The sequence below is a fragment of the Thermobia domestica genome, chromosome 13 (genome assembly GCF_964235325.1).
Source record: "Thermobia domestica chromosome 13, izTheDome1.hap1.1, whole genome shotgun sequence".
Taxonomy (NCBI): Eukaryota; Metazoa; Arthropoda; class Insecta; order Zygentoma; family Lepismatidae; genus Thermobia; species Thermobia domestica.
The window spans coordinates 161,139,709-161,157,908 of NC_137466.1; the positions used below are offsets into that span (position 1 = coordinate 161,139,709).

General features: G+C 34.8%; 1 protein-coding gene across 2 annotated transcripts in view; it reads left to right on the plus strand.

The window, feature by feature from the left end:
• Positions 1–18,200, plus strand: part of LOC145668685 (uncharacterized) — a 742,633-nt gene that overhangs the window by 660,530 nt on the left and 63,903 nt on the right. For both annotated transcript variants that reach the window (XM_081736754.1, XM_081736755.1), the window contains exon 45: positions 16,171–17,374. In XM_081736754.1, coding sequence (XP_081592880.1) covers positions 16,171–17,374 — 1,204 coding nt within the window. The remainder of the gene's footprint in view (positions 1–16,170; positions 17,375–18,200) is intronic.

The following is an 18,200-nucleotide window of genomic DNA, read 5'->3' on the forward strand; positions in this document are numbered from 1 at the left end:
CAATACACTTCGTGTAAATACATCACTATATTGAAAATTACGGTTATATATCAGTTCGATTTTTTATTTTTTTAAAATATTGAAACTTGATTCTCAGAACAATCTCCTAAACATACAGATTTCTAGTAATTCCTGTTTTACTGTTTAAAAGTCTCAACGTATTTGCAGGCTTTCCAATGCTCCTATATTTCCTATTTTCCCTATATACTTGCGTCTCTTCCTATAAACTCCTATATTTCCTACATTTTAATGAAACCTCCTATATTTTTGTGGCATTACTACTTCCATTTGGAAAATAACATAAGGAAATAGGGTGTAGTTGGAAGGCCTTTTGTTCTTAGGGTGGTTGAATGAAGACTCTTCTGTGTTTTGTCCTTTCCTGCTTATTGTCTAAAGATAATTACACCAAACAATATACAGTTAGCGCAAAAAGCATTCATACACCTACAAAATGGAACAAAAATAAACTAGTTTCGTCATATTCATTAAAAAGTTATATGGAGTAATGATTTTAAAGACTTATAAATAATTTATTTTTCTCTAGCAATACTTTTTGCATTAACTGTAGGCAAATAATTGTAGAATATGTTACACATAGTCAAATCTTACCTTCTTAAAAGCGCCAGCTGCAGAATGTTTACATTTTAGATTTTATTTGATATTTCAGATAGTTGCTTCAGAAAGAATGCAACGGTATTTCTGCGTCTTTCCCGTAGCGTTTTCGGTATTCCATTGTCATTTCTGCGTTTTCTGTTCTGTCATTCCTGTTCTGATATCCAATTTTCTGTTTCAGTGACATCTGTTGAGAGTACAAGGTTGACTTTATATAAGGATCATATGTAATTTCTATGCATTTTCTTTTTATTTCTACCTATTGGATAATTGAAATGTTCTTTCCAATAGGTAGAAATATTATTATATGGGTTTCTTGTTTCCTTGTTCTATCGAAATGTTTCAAATGCACAAACGTTCCTTCAAAATGTTTCAGGAAATAATTGAAATGTTCCTTTTTCACAGCTTCACGAAACCTTCTATGTTTTTTCGTCATGATTTTTTTCTTTCTTTCATTTTCATTAGCATTGGAAAGCCTGTATTTGGTAAATTTCACATTTATTGGTTCTGAAGTCTTAAAAAGGCAACCTGGCTTATTAATGTTTGATATCTTGTAACGTTTCTTAGCAGGATGTCAACAAGAGTAATACACTTAAATTGACTATTTTTCAAGAAAGACTCCTAAAACACATTTATTTCAATTCAAGTTTGTAATTCGATAGAATTACATTCAGATGAAAATTTTGTTTCAGATACTTCTCAAACCATACACTTGATTTTTACATTTCGCAAAATATTGTTCAAAACTTTCGAGATAGACGACTGAGTGTTATACTATACAACCCTTCAAAATCATCTGTGGAAGAGTGCTAGTCTTTAATATCATGCTTCGACGTAGGAAACAAACAAAATCTGACGTATTTTGACTCTAGGATCAATAAGAATTCATCTCAGCTGTGTTCTGTGTCAATACTTTTGTTGTTGCTCATAATTATTCGCAACTCCTGTGATATTATTTACTGCCCTTTCTTCTTCTTCTTATTTTTTTAAAGAAAAACATGGAAGATAGAGGCTCTCGAAACTATAGAAATTTTTTCAGAGGTATACCTAGGTAATATCAAACTGTTCATATTATATATATATATATATATATATATATATATATATATATATATAAACATTGATTGAGTACAGAGACTACTTTATAAACCGTGACATTCAGTCAGGAGTTTGCGAAGTTACATATGAATGTTATGGCATTACAATATGCAACATTTAAGGTATACATTACAATATTACTGGGACTTAAGAGAAGGGATAAGCAATTTCAGGCTTATCTAAGCATTTATTTCATAGGAAAGACAATATAAATGATATCCACGTTCTATATCAATCATTAACACATACTGAAAGTAATATTTTGAATCGCATTTTATGTGAACCAAAAATGCAGAACGGGTAGAGGCAGTTAATACAAAGATTGAAATATGCACATTACAGCTTTATTAACAAATGACAATATTACATAATACGTATTATTATTATTATTATTATTATTATTATTATTATTATTATTATTATTATTATTATTATTATTATTAATAATAATAATAATAATAATACCCGCCACGTGGACAACATCGTATCCGTGTGTTTTCTCGGAGTTCTCCTGTTTTCTCCCGCATTCTCATTCCACCACTTCTTTCATAATCACTCATTTGTTATTAATCATCCCTCTCCTTCAGCTTAAAAAGCATAATCGAAACAAAGCAAAGTAGAAATTTCATTCCATTGTAATAATAATTATAATGATAGATGGAATTCCTTTGTGATTTGCGTACACACATTTAGGACGATCTGGCCTTGTTTCCCGGTTGACGCTCATGTGATTCAGATCTCACTAAGTTATAGGTTCACGTCTTATATAGCCTTCGTACCGGAAAGGGATGTTAAACTCCAAATAGCATTATTATAATATATTATTATTATTATTATTATTATTATTATTATTATTATTATTATTATTATTATTATTATTATTATTATTATTATTATTATTATTATGCAAATATACATTTTCTAATCAAATGTACTTAATACTGAAAATTAAGGTAATAGTTTGACACTGTTACGTATAATGAACCTAAAAACTAATGTAAATCCCGCCCAGTGGCGTATTTACGATTTTGTTTCGGGAGGCGCTTTACTAACTTTATTCCTGGAAATATAAAAATTCTGCAAGATATTTCATTTACTTTAATATAGTAAATAAAATTTCCGGGGGCTTAAGCCCGGAAGCCCCCTTTAAATACGTCACTAATCCCGCCCCATCCTAACTTAGAACCTTAGAATAAGGCTGTAGAACGTAGCAGATGACAAGACAGCCTACTGTTTGAAAAGACAGGAGTTAAGGAATTTATATTTGCTTTTATACATGTGTCCATTGCAATACAATATAATACAAAGTATAACTTGTGCTATGCTTAACCTCTATGTTAAATACTAAGCCATCTCTTACATATAAATTAAAAATTAGAACTTACACTCGTCTTGTCTTGGTGTAAGCAGCGTAGTTTTAGTACATTTGTGATTTCACTGTAGCGTTCAGTTATACTTAAACGAGAACCGTGAAATAGAAAATTTCGTATTACAATTTTTTATATTCCTCTTTGAGCTTCTACAAAGACGACATTTATATCTACTAAGAAAGGTATTTCCGTCGCTAATCTCTCAAAAGTGCATCATTACTTGACCCAGGGAAATTGTTTTCTTGTATAAAATATCAAAATGTTTATAGCATGTAGTACAGCTATAATTCCAATATACGTTTGGTAATATAATAATTCCATTATTATTTTGTTTTTTCTATAATCGTTTGTTCCATTCCTTGTTTTCCTTGAGAATGAAAGTGAGAAATTTTAAGATTCCACGATTATACCTTATAAGGCACAGTGGATGGTGATTAATGTATGTAAATAATGATGAGGCGATTGATAGAGTGATCAGGCAAAAGCATCACGATAAACGTACAAGCATATGCAGCGATCTGAGATCGTGCTCTTTGTTAGTCAACCATCTACCCTTGAGCTATCCCGTTTGTCATTTTAGAATACAACAAAGATACCAATTTTGTACTGAGGAACGGTTGTTGCTGTGTGATTCAAAGCAAAGAACTTTAGGTAACGAGCTAACCAAGCTATATATAATGAGAGGAAGGAAAATGGTTATTGTTACATGTCTGAACAGTATTAAATAATTAATTGAATTTGAGTCTTTTGTCCCGTGTCGAATAAATCCCCTCCTGAACTTTATCCGTTTCTGTATCATGGCTTTATTTCAGTAACGTGACAAGAATTATTGTCCAAAGGGGGCAGGGAATGTAAAATAATAACAATGAATTTATAGAACTGTTATGGAAAACTGTGGCTTCTCGTAGCGTAGTCGCTAACACTCTTGATTTTGGAGCGAGCGGTCCCAGGTTCGATTCCTGATGGGGACACTCAGTAGAAAAAGTGTAGCAGCTTTTTCGGGCCAGCCATTCTGAGTGAAGTTTCCTAGATTTTCCTCATTCACACCAAGCAAATGATGGGATGGTACCTAACATAATGGTCCTACTTCCTTCCTTCCCAATTTCCCGGGCAGTGTGATCGCCGACGGACGTCATCCCTCATGCGTGAAGGTCTAACATGGCCAAAGCTGCCGAAAATCAAGAAATCTAATTCCTAATCCTAATTCTGTTAGCACAAACTAATATCAGTCCCATTATAATTTATTGTGTCTTTGGAAGAAAATTTCTCACTGCTTTGCTTCAAATATTCATCCTCAGTCTTACTTGTTGAAATCCGTAAACAACTTGAAATAGTGAACTATGAACCTTACAAGACTATTTTTCACAGATTGGTGTAAGTGTTGCCGTATTTATATCGGATTTTACGTTATCCATATTTTTAATCATGAACTGAAATATTAAGAAAATATAGTATTTTGTCTGGAAACTAATAGTAACTAAAAACTACATAATCGTACTTTTTTTTTTTTTTTTTTTTTTTTTTTTACTGTTCAGTTCTTCATTCATTGATAACCAACAATTAAAAAAAAAAATATAAGGATTATCCGTATAGAATTTATTTCTTGTACTATCAATATTTTTTTCAAGATCACTGCAGTTGAAAAATGTATTTTATACTTCAAACGTTTTACGACTAAGGAAATTCGCCTTTCAATGCAAGAATTAGCATTTCAGACGAGTGAAGTATTTTCTAGTTGCAGTATTGAAACGGATGCACACATTTGTCCACCAGTCTGAATTATTTTCCGTCACTTTGGGAAGATTGGAGCCCAAAGAGGAATATAAGATAGGACATCTTGTCATTTTATACAACGAACGATTTCATATTTCGTATTACTTTAAAAATAAACCATCTCTCTTGATAGGAATACGTATGCGTATATAAATATACAGTGAACTTTATTGAGTGATAAGCATAATTCACGTTTATCCTGTGGGTCAAACAAGTCATCTTTCTAAATCTTTTCTGCACTGAGAGAGATTAAGTGCCGTAGACCTTTGCGAAAGTAGATATAAGTTTCTAAAAGTTGAAGTTCAGGATGAGGAGTGTAAATAATTTTAATAATGACATTTTCATTTCGTAGGCATAAGAAATGATTTCCCCTATATGTGTGCGACGAATCGCCTCATTTACTGATGTATCTTCAAGTGTGAAATTTAAAAGAAAAAGAGAACTCCATGATGTCATCTCGGCGCTATAATAGATTGGCTTTCAGTTTATTTTTTTCGTATAATTTTGGATGAATTTATCGGATCACTGTGTAAAATAAATTATTTGTGAATTGCTGGTAGGAAAATTTATCTTTTATTCATGTGATTATGTAATGTAATGTTTCATTCAAAATTGCAAAGAGAATGATTGTCATGTAAATTGTGTTTGTTCATTTTAGGTGTAAGTCATATAGTTAGAAGTAATGTTAGTGTCAATAGTTTGTGCTTCAGAAAAAAATAATCTTATTCATCACTTGTGGATACGACAAATTTATATTTTCACATCAATACAAGTGAGAAGCAGTTTCAGTATTCAATCCAATTAATATTACTCTATTTCTGGATCAAAAGATCAAATATATTTCAATCAAAAATTTTCTCGTATGCCTTATATCTGGAGAACTACATATAGTGTAGCCAAACCCAAACTATCACTTAACTCAGTATGATGTGCTTATTCCGTAACTCGATTTAGGGGCCGTTCAAAATGTTTGTGACCCCTGGTCCAAAAAAATCCAATATATTTCAATCAAAAATTTTCTAGTTGACCTTGTATTTGGAGAACTACATATAATGTAGTAATATCCAAACTATTACTTAACTCAGAATAATGCGCTTATTCCGTAAAAAATACGAAAACTCGATTGTAGGGGCCGGTTCAAAAAATTATGGTCCCTGATTCAAAAACTAATTATTGGCCAAGATCGCAATCCTTTATATTATTATTATTATTATTATTATTATTATTATTATTATTATTATTATTATTATTATTATTATTATTATTATTATTATTATTATTATTCCTAAAATTCTTGGCTAAGATCGCAGTCTTTTGATCCAATTTTTGGATCATTCCTAAAAGTCTTGTTAAATTATCTTGTTATATTCATGAGGCATGACAAAGGAGCTTTTCTATGGCTGACTTCAACTTCCGGTGCACATGTATTTCAGATTTTAACGTCTCGGTGCCGAACAGGAATGTTAAACTACAAATAAAAATAAATAAATAAAATAAAATATCTAATGGCTAGTTTGACATAGCAGATACAACTATATAGATTCTTATAAGAGGACTGCATATAACGTTCTTTTACAAACTCTGGATGTTGATGTGTGTAGCATAGTTCAAGATAATTATTTTTATAAATTGAGTTGATACGGTTTAGTATTGACTCAGTCAGTAAGATTTTTGTAAATATTCAAATAAGATCAATGTGAAATCATGCCAAACCAAACTACTTGGCATAATTGCCCAATGTGTGAACGCTAAGACGCGTCGCCCTATCACTAATCGACGTATCGGAAGTTTTCTAGACTTGTGACCGTCACGTCAGACTTGTGGCCGTCTTTTATTCACGTGCCTCCCCAGTTTGCGTCACGACGCTAGGTGAACACCGAAAATTGGGGAAGCACCGGCCGAAAATCGAACCCAGGATCACACGGACATGAATCCAGCGCTGCGGTGTCCCCTTAATGTGAAATAACATCTGATTAAATATATAAATTAATATTTCCTTGGTCGAGCAGATACCATTAGTTTTAATTGTCTTCGTAATTGGTGGGGCCGCGGTGGCTCAGTGGTAGAGCGTTCACCTCTGGTGTTTGGGGTCCCGGGTTCGATCCCAGCCCCCGCCAAGTGAACTTTGTAGTGGACAAACACCGTGTGCGTGGGTTTCCTCTGGGTTCTCCCGTTTCCTCCCACTTTCTTCATTCCACCATACGTTAAGTTAGATAAGTTGGAGAGATAAATTTCCTATCCTTTCCAAAAATCACAGTCCCGCATATTCCTAAAATTTCCTCATCTTGAATTAATTTGTTGGTCGTGTTCGATGTCGCAGAAAACACAATACTTGGTCTGTTAAGCATCTAAGAACAGTATTCAGTATTTATGTATATTTCTCGTACAGTGATCTTTCTCTTCACTCTGTCAATGAATTATACACCCAGAAAGTAAAGGAAGTCCAGTAGAATGAAGTATACTCGAAATGGCAACGATTGAGTAAACTGTTTAAATAACAATAAAAAGATAATATACACCCTCCATTCCAAAAGAAACCGAACGTTTTAAAAAAACAAAAAAGAAATGTACATTTTGGAACAAATCATTTTTATTAATCAATGTATTCCCCTTCTGCATCGATACACATATTTGCACGCTCCAATAAGTTGTCAAACGACTTCTCCATGTTCTTTATTGGAATGGTCTTTAGGACGGCGGTCGTCGCCTTCTCAATGGCATCAATCGATGCGTGCCACTTTCCTTTCATCGCCAAATGCAGTTTCGGGAACAGATAGAAATCGCACGGAGCGAGATCTGGTGAATAGGGCGGATGATGCAACCGAATAATGTGATTTTTGACCAAAAATTCAGTTACAAGTCGCGAACGATGTGATGGTGCATTATCGTCCAAAAGAGTCCAACTGCCGATTTCGCGATATTCGGGCCGAATACGATGAATTCTTGCCAGCAAACGCTTCATGACGCCCAAATAAAACTCTCCAGTGACTGTCTGGCCGGGCTGAACAAATTCTTTGTGGATAATTTCTTTTGAATCGTAAAAACAAATCAGCATCACCTTAACTTTTGACTTCACCAAGCGACTTTTTTTGGGTGTTCCTTCATCCGGCGCTCTCCATTCAGCACTTTGCCGCTTTGTTTCGGGCTCATATTCAAAACACCACGTCTCGTCACCAGTTACAATGAATGTTACAGAAGTTTTGATCCTGCCGAGCACTTTTAACGATGTCTTTGCAATGCGCAATTCGATCAACTTTTTGGTCTTCGGTGAGTTTGTGTTGTACAAACCGCGAATTAACCTTCTTAAGGCCCAAAACTTCGGTCAAAATGCGGTTGTTTGAGGAATGCCTAATTCCATTTCAATAACTTTCACCGACGATTTTTTATGTTTGATGAATTCACGCACTTTTTCGATGTTTTCTTCCGATAATCCGGTTCTGGGACGGCCTGATCTTTCATCATCATCCAGCGTCTCTCTACCCGATTTGAATCGCCTGAACCACTCGTAAACTTGCGTACGGGATAGACACTCATCACCATATGCATTTAGTAGCATTTGGTGCGTTTCACTAAAAGTTTTACCCAGTTTAACACAAAACTCAATTGCAGCTCGTTGTTTGAAACTCATTTTCCGACCGATGTACACAAAACACTGACAGTTGAAACGCAATAACTTTGTTGCCGTGCATCCAAATGTCATGACATTTATACCAGTTGTCAATGAGGGACTACGCCATCTACGGGTAAAATATTACAACAAATGGCACTAGTGGTACTATTTGTTTTCAAAAGTTCGGTTTCTTTTGGAATGGAGGGTGTAGAAAACTAGAAATTAAGCAGCTTCAGTGGCGGCATTACAACACAGAAAACTAGAAATTAAGAAGCTTAAATGGAAGAATTACTTGAGAACTAGTGTTAGGCATACTACATATATAAGAACTTGGAACTTATGGCTTCGTTATACGTATAATCATTTGCACATGCCGAGGAGACAGATCCTTACCGAGAGAGATGCTAGTCTATTCTTTAGAAGACGACTTGGTGTAACTACAAAAAGCGCAGTACGAGGGCAAATGAGAGTTCGGGTTCCTAAACAATTTCCTGTCTCCTTAAATCTTATGCGTTTATTGAACGTATTTAATACTTCGATGTTTATTCAAATTGAGGAATATTTATATTATGTCGATGTGAATGAAATGTCCTCTCCAAATTTGCTATTTTCAGATGCTAAAATTTTTAAACTATAATATCTGTTTAATCAAAACAGTCGCTATCTACAATCACATTTTTCCCATTGCTCAGCCAACGGTTGGATACCGTGGCGGAAGATATCTGGAGTCTGTCTGTGATGCGAAGAAGCCCTGAACAACACGTTGCACAGCCCCAAACATCAAGGAAGGTCCTTCCTCTCAAAAAATGATAGAGATATTGGAGAAATTCTGCCGGTGAGGAATGTTTCATACTACAACTCACGGCGAGTCTACACCGTCGTCCTTTGTGCAACAACATTGTTGTGCAACATTAGAACTTCATGTCTGTTGGATGCGTGCGGTCAAGTTTGCGGTGCATTTCATTGAGTTCACCACAGTAACGATCTGCAAAGATGGTTTCACCTTGCCTGAGAAAAACATGATCTATCACTCCCATTATAGATCACTGTACCAGAAACAGCACACTCTGTGGTGGTTTAGGAAACCACTCTGAAATTTTTATCACGATTCAACCATTGACTATGACTAAGATTGTCATAGTTTTTTTTTTTTTTTTTTTTTTTTTTTTTTTTTTTTTTTTTTTTTTAATCTGAAGTGACAATCCAGTGCAGAAAACCTTCCCGGTTAGTCCTTACACTTCGAGAACTGCGTCTTCGGACCTCAATCCTTGTTGGCCATGTCTACTCATGTGCACTCGTGAGTCCAACTTTTTGATCTTACCGATTGTACAGAGCCCCCTACGACACTGGTATGGTGTATGCCTAACTAATCTGCAATGTCATCCCCACATTTCCGAGGTTCCGCTTTCACAGTATTCTGAACATGATGTTGGTCGGTGCCCCCGAGGCTAATTTTGCAATGCTGTATCACCGGAACGAAATTTGACAAAGAAACGACAAATGGGGCATCATTCTTAATTCCTGACCCAAATGCACTACTATTTTTTTTCTTCTTCGGCTAATTGCAGAATGTCCCAGTTGGAAGTTCGTAAATTAAAATTATTCGCAATTACTTGTTCTCCACGGTCTATTTCATGCAACCCTGTTCAAGAACGTACTACCTTATCACTCATTACGTATCCCAGCCTGCGTACTGAGTTTGTGAGTTAGACATGTGACCTTACCTATGCATCTCTATGTTGTATTCCTGAGGTGAGTTTATCAGCAGATATTGAAGTGGACATTTCATCCGCTTCAGCCTGATAACAGAAAATTATATATATATATAGATAGATAGATATATAGATAGATATAGATATATAAAATTAAACCACGTCAGTATGTGACAGATCTTGTAGGCCACAAACTGATGTTTGGTGGTTCATTGTTAAAATTGACACGCATTCTGGTACCACAGGCGTTCCATGTTACATCGGCAAGAGGCAAAATATTTCTTTACCTCATAACTTTCTGAAAAAAAAAAAAAAAAAAAAAAAAAACTCAGAGAAGTTTATTCGATTCGTTCATTATTAAGTTGAAAGTATTCCCCAGTAATGTATAGTTTCTGAAAATAAATTCATTAAGAGCTTTCAGGAATCACATGTAATGAAATCAACTGGACATTTTATGTAAAAATTCACTTTAAGTTAAGTAACAAAATTAAGATCATACCTATAACTACTTGTATACTAAATTAGCTTTCACGCAGTGCACGTGCAATGCTCATAGAACAATGTTGTAAATTCAAGAAAATCTAATACCTAGAGTGGGAATGAACCGAATCCCTGTCTTCCACGTGTACCTTAGGTCAGTGAACAAATTATGTCTCAACTGAACCTCAAAGAACCAGATTTTATTATTATTACGAGATTTTAAGTTAATATCTATGAAGTTTTAAAGGTAGAATAAGAAAATGCAGCTTCACGAAAATCGGAAATAATAGTTCCCTTTCGTTACGTGTAATAAATGCTTGTTATACCATCATTGTTTTGTATCAGCAAACAGTCAAGTACAAATAATAATTTAAATTTATGTAGTTTTAGTTTCCCCATAAAGATATGCAAAAAATTAAACAACAGATTTCTAAAATATCTAAGCAATAAAGCAACTTCAAACGAGAGACCTGGTAACAATTCTTTGCCAAGTGAACTATAATTGTTTTTTTTTTTTTTTTTTTTTTTTTTTCCAATATATTTGTACCTTCTATTGAGCAATTAGACTACAATCCGTATACTCTTATGAAACAATTACGTATTTCCAGATAGTATTTCCGAACTATATATATGTAATGATTTTGTACGTGCACAAGGCTAACTACTTTATATATATATATATATATATATATATATATATATATATATATATATATCAGGTGTTTTAAAAATATCGCCCATGGACCACAGAGCACTAATCTAAAATAAAGCGAAAATATTATATGATGGTATGCCCTCCGGGACCTCCTTCAGCCCCTATGGGGAATCAAAATTTCACAATGTGGCAACGTCGCAGATTAACTTGAGCCATTAGCATTACTCTACGAATACAACAAGCAGTTGAATCGGTTGCTACACTAATAAATGATGCTAGTGGCTATCTGGAAAGAATCGATATAACTATTTGATAGATTGGTAGATCTAAGCTATGGTTCTTTATTTGCGACGTCTTATAATGAAATTTAAAGGTCTATAGCTCCACAACTACGGGACCTATCGTTGTCGGGTCAAGACTTCACGTAGGAACTAATATGTGCCCTATTGAAATATCCAAGTTTCAGAATCCTGTGGTAGTTCCGCAACAATTTTTATAGAGGTAGTTGGTGAGTACTTCAAATTATATGCCCGCAGCCAAACTTCCTCTATAAAAATTGTTGCATGAGTACCTTAGGATTCTGAAACATGAATATTTGGATAGAACACACACTAGTTCCTAAGTGAAGTCTTGACCCGACAACGGTAGATCCCATAGTTGTGGAACTACGTACCTTTAAAGCTCATTTTTTTCACGTTTTCGGCAGCCTATAACTCCGAAAGGAAGCATTTGTACACCAAGGTTGGTCTATAGTCTTTGTCTTATCTTGATGTCAGAAATCACTTTCCAAACGTTGTCGGTGTTGTTTCGAAACACCCTGTATAAAAAGTACTGAGGCTTTTCTTCACGAGATGACGTTAGTGTACAGAATCTGAGCGGGTGTGAGTCGTAGCGTGTCAGGCCTAACGTCATTGAACAATTGATAGTAGACGCTATTAGATATGCAACAAGGGCTGGAATTCTTATAATCATACGTAAGGTATTGCGCCGTGAAAGTGAGGGAACTTTCTCTAAATGCTGTGCAGACCCGTGGAAACATTTCTGCTGCTTATGGGCAAGATACATTACCAAAAGCAACAACCAAAAGATGGTTCAGTCGCTTTCGTTCTGGAAATTTTGATGTTCCAGTTGCACTTCACAGTAGGTAAACATTCACAGTAAAACTGGACAATATTTTATCAAAAATCGAGCAAGCAGTCATGACATCGCCAAAGAACAGCATTAAAGCATTTGGTGAAAGCTGGCTACAAAAGACATTTGACGTGTGGGTGCCACATGAGCATTCAAAAATCTTTACTCGATTGAATTTCTATCTTTGAATCTCTACTGAAACGTAACGAACTCCAATCATTTCTGAAGTGATTGATCACGAGTGATGAAAAGTTAATAACCTAGGAAAACAATGTACGATAATAATCGTGGTCAAAGGGAAAAGCTCATAATCTGTGGCAAAGCCTATACTGACACCAGGAAGGTTATATTGTGCATTTGATTTGATCAAAAGGGCAACGTGCATCACGAGCTGCTGTCGTCAGGCAAAACGGTCGACTCAGTCCTGTATTGTCAACAGTTAGCGCGAATGGACTTAGTAATTTAAAAAAAAGACCAGAACTGGTCAAAGGAAAGAGTGTCGATACTACACTCACAACGCTAAACTAAGTTACATACATCCTTAACGATCCGTTAGAAATTACAAAAACGTGGCTAGAAGATTTTAAAGCATCCACCGTATAGCAAGGACCTGGTACCGTCTGTTTCGGTCCCTGCAGAACTCTATATGGACATGGAATAATGAGTAAAGGCCGAGTGAAGCAATGGTGCATTGATTTTAAAAATGGCCATTCCAATGTTCATGATGCGGACCGCAGTGGTAGTCCTAGCCTTGTGTCTGATGAAGTGACGTAGCAAATCGACGTCAAAATTCGCGCAAATCGTTGTTTCACGATTCCCAGCAGTGAAGATATGGCTTGCTACACAACGCATTGATACCGACGTCAAAATGGATGCCGGTATAAACCAGTGGTTGAAATCGCAGGCGGCAGATTTCTACCGCGACGGTATTGAAAAACTTGCGCCATGGTATGATAAGTGCGTTAATTTGCATGGCGTTGTTCATTCTGTTACTTTTTTTATTTCAAGATCTCTGTTACTTCCTGGACAGCCCTCGCATAATTATTTAAAAATTGAAACTGAAAATCAACAATAGAATCTATTTACTAATAATAACTTGAATTCTAGTTCGAGTCGTCTTAATTTCTGTAGGAACATGCCAATCAGTGTTTCTTAAAATAGAATTATGATTTATTATCTCCTCGCAACTTAGAAAAGCGGTTCTTTCTAGAAAGAAATGAGGCTTAAATTAGTCATTCGGTGCTCAGTCTAAGAAGTGCAGCAGAACATATTGATCCTCTCTAATGACGAGAATGAGCTTTCGACAGATGACCTTGTAGAAGGTATTATAGCAATCAGCGGGGCTAATTTCTATATTTCCAGATTTATATCCATCAAATAATTACTGATCTGAAAGAGCAGTTTATCCGTTCCCTCATCATTATCGTACCAGAAACTCATCATGAAGGAAGAGGAGTTTTCAAGCTCATTTCATATCGTTTCACATTTTTTTGATACTATATCTAATGTGGTAAATGTTTATATTGTTGAAGGCGGGATGGTGGGGTTTCAAAATTCGGAACCCAATCTATAGGTATGTTGCTGGTTCTCATTGGAAGCACACCACATCTATAGTTCATTTCGAGGTATAAATAAATTTAAAAAGACTTTCTTCATGATTTTTTTTTTTTAAAAGTTTTTTCTTTTGCTGAATTACATCCGTTTAGATGGGTTTAGGAAATCAAAATGCTTCAGTTTTTCAAACAATATAAACTTAATTGTTATCTAATTCCTGATATGATCAGTGATTCTAAGCTCACTCTCCGGCAATGATCTTCTGCGATTCATTATTTAAGTTTCTTCTTTTTATTTAAATCACCTCCTCGTCTTATACAACTTCATCAACAGGACCATTTTATTTCAAAATTCTCCGTTTCCTTTTGCCGTTAGTTTTGAAATTCAGTAATTTTATTACTGGAGTACAAACTGTCAACGTTTCTAGACTGCAGTACGTTGAACAATATATCTGAGAAGCATCTTTGTTACTAGGATATTTTACTAATGGGGAGACACGAACTCTTATTTCTGAGAATTGAAAAAGCCTTATTTATGGTCCAATGGAATTCTGGGGTTGGGGCAGTGTTCTAGAGAGCTGCCCTCTGTTCTTCTAGTTTTACCTATGATGAGAAGGCAAGTAACTTACCGAAAAACTTTATTTATTTATTTATTTATTTCGAGTTTTCTTAGGAAGTTAGCAAATCTCGTAGCTGACATTGCAGTAAAATTATCCAAATCTTCACTTTCACTAACTGCTCAAAAAATATAATATAATCTTCTCTGTGTTCAAGTAGTGTAGCTTCCTCACATTTTGATTTTGCTCCATCAGATAAACGAGAAAGAAGGATGGAAAGGAAAAGGCAAAATGGAAAAGTGTGTTGTAGCTTAACTTTCAGGTATTTTTTTTCTTACAGCACGCGAGCTTTCGAACAAAAGTTTTATTGAAACAATAAAAAAAAAAAAAAAAAGAAAAAGAAAAATGTCATCATTTCTTTTCACCGTGTGTCTTATTTCAGCAGTGACTCGATTGGAACTTAAACGTCTGTATTGAACAGTGTATTTATCAATAATAATAATAATAATAATAATAATAATATAGCTATAACAAAAAAATCTTGTACTTCCTGTTGTTAGGAAAAATCCGTAGATCTAGAGATAAATTTGTAGACCTGGTAACGCTGAAAACTCCTCATCTCAACTGAAGTCGTTGAGATTGGAAACAGTGGCTTGGATCATTGGATCGTGTAGGCATAGGTGGGAGTAATGAACTGTATGCACAATGTTAGTCTCATAGTGAAGCTACAACAAAATGTTGTAAATGACTTGTTTGTCTTAACTCCCTCCCTGTGACTAGTCATGCATCGTAGCATTTGATTATCTCTTTTATTCGAAAGAAACGGGGGGGGGGGGGAGTCTGAATTCTAGCAATTAATTAAATTTACAATGTTTTTCTCCCAATTTTTTCTTGGGCGTTGATACAGGACTTGCACATCCGGGGAGGACACCACTGCTATGAAAGGAGGTGTTTTTTAACCCACTTCTATTTAATATAAGGGATCAGTTCCTGGACTTCGGTCACCAAATTTCTAAACATACTACATATACTGTTTATGAAAATGTTTATTAGTATTAGTCTTCCTTTAAATATGTCTATACTGAGTCTGTTTTCAATTGTACTTAAGGTAACACTGAGCAGAGTGTAATTTTAAATCGCATTATAAAATGTCATTACAAAGAAAATAACCAGCTCTTTGTTTTAGTTTCTAACTTCAAGGTACAGATCATAATTATTTTGATAATTAAATTTCAGTACGAAACTAATAGAAAACTTCATTGAATTTCCTTTTCATAAGATGTATTTATTTGGACATACAAGGTAAGTTAAAAGCAAACGTGATGCGCAATTGTAAGTAGTCGTATCACGCGCATAGCATACAGAGATTTGTTTCCATAAATCTTGATAATTTCCACTCCTACGGTGAATTGAAATAAGTTAAAATTTCGAGAAAGTCTATATTGCAAATAAACAAATGCATTAAATGTGGTAACAATGAAACACGTATTTTAGAGGATATTAAACTAAAATTATTTTCTTGTAACATGTTACCAGCAGAACAGTGAATGTGATACAAATGTTAAACAAATCTTAAATTTGTTCATTTCTAATGTGTCTTTATTTTATTTTTGTTGTAGAGTTTTGGATCAGATATCGACTTGCAGCGAATAGCAGTCGAGCACACTCGTTGCGAGGAGAAATTAGCCATGTTGCCTATTCTGGAGCATGAGGTATCCATGCTGAAAGACCAATTACAGAAAACAATTAAATCCATGTTAGGAGAAGAAGGGGAACCAGGAGCAGGCTCAACGAGAGACGAACTGTTAAAACAAATCGAACAATTAACTGAGGAGAACAAAATTTTGCGAGAAGAATGCACGTGCGGAAAACAGGAAAAAATCAGAGCCTACAAGGAAATAGATAATCTAACAAGTCAGCTTGTCGAGAAGGAACGAAGATTGTCAGCTACGGAAGATGAGAGGGATAAAGTAATTGAAGATTTAAAACAGCAGATAGAAGATTTGAAGTCTCAGTTGGCAGCAAAGGATAAAGAAATAGCAGAATTGAAAAATGAGCTTAAAGAAGCAGGTGACATGGGTAACTTGGTAGCTAAACTGAAGTCTGAGCTACAGAGTGCCAATGAGAAACTTGCAACTGCAGAAAAGAATCTCGCTGACGTACAGAACCAACTACAAGAGAAACTCAAATATGTGGCTGATCTTGAAAAGGATGTTAATAGGCTTCAAAATGAGCTTGGTATAGCCAGAGATGATTTGGAGGCTGAAAGAATAGCCGCCAGAAGACAATCAAGTGCTGGGCAAGATGCTATGAAGAAATGTAGAGAAGAGATAAAACAAGTTCAGGATGAATTAAGCAAAGCGCAAGGTGAAAATGATAGGTTAAAGGCAGAGTTAAAGCGTTTGCAGGATAGTTTAGATCAAGAACAAGAGGAAGTAAACAGGTTAAAAGCCGAATTAGCTTTAGGAGGACCAAAAGATGTTGCCGAAAGAGACAAGAAAATAAAGGAGTTAAATGACTTACTAGAGAAAGAGCGGGCGAAAGTGAAAGACTTAGAAAATCAACTGCAAGAATTAGATAAGCAGCGTCAGGAACAGTTAAGTATGTTGGCGCAAAGAGTAGAGGATATGAATAAGCGACTTTTGTCATCGCAGGCATTAGAAGGTGTTGCTGCCGATATGGAAGCGAAAGTAATGAAGTTAACAAGTGCTTTGGATGCAGAGAAAGAAAAGAACGCCGCTTTAGAAGCTCAGTTGAAACAACTAAGAGCTGAAAATGATGCTCTTAAAAAAGAACTAGATGCCAAAACTTCAGAAGTATCAGGTAAGAATTTGTTAGTGAGTGTTTTATTAATTACAGTAGTTGATTTCGTCAGATTAAGTATAGCATAATTGTTAGTAAAACTATTACTTTCATTACATTGTTTTTCCAACATATAGGGACCTGTTTCTCAAGTTAATTAAAAAATAAATAAATAAATAAATAGAAAATACGTACTTTCAAAAAAAATGTCTCAGACTTCTTTTACTATTTTAACATATACTAGCTGAACCTGCGTTCTCTACACAGCGCATCATTCACATATGAGCATGAATCTCCTTGTCATTTCTCACAACATCTGTACATGTCCCTTTACAGACACAAACAAAATACGTCTTGATCAAAATCGGCAAGGGGTATCATAAAGGAAAGTTTTTTTCGATTATTTTTTCAACATCTCTCACTGTTTGCAAGATTTGAGCCTACTTCCGGTTGGAGCTTCTAATTCATGTATGATCAGTGTTTTATTTCTTCTTGCATGCAGTATGTAATAAGCAAATACATTACACACACAATTAATTATAATGCCAGTTATATATGGTGTTCATTCAGCAAAACACTCCAAACAATAAAGATTCATCTTAATAGACTGGAGAAATGGTGATCCTTCGTTTTTCATTATCATTTGGCCATGAAACAAACATCTTAGAGAGATACTACATCTTAGAGAGATATTGTGTTTACTTTTTTAAAAAAATTCAACACTTCCAGTGTGCCCCTAAAAATGTAATAAAAAAATAGTGGCCATTTTTTTTTTTTAATATTCAATTAGAACTAATACGAAAAGATTGGCCACAAACATAAACTTTTCTAGCATTTTAATATATAA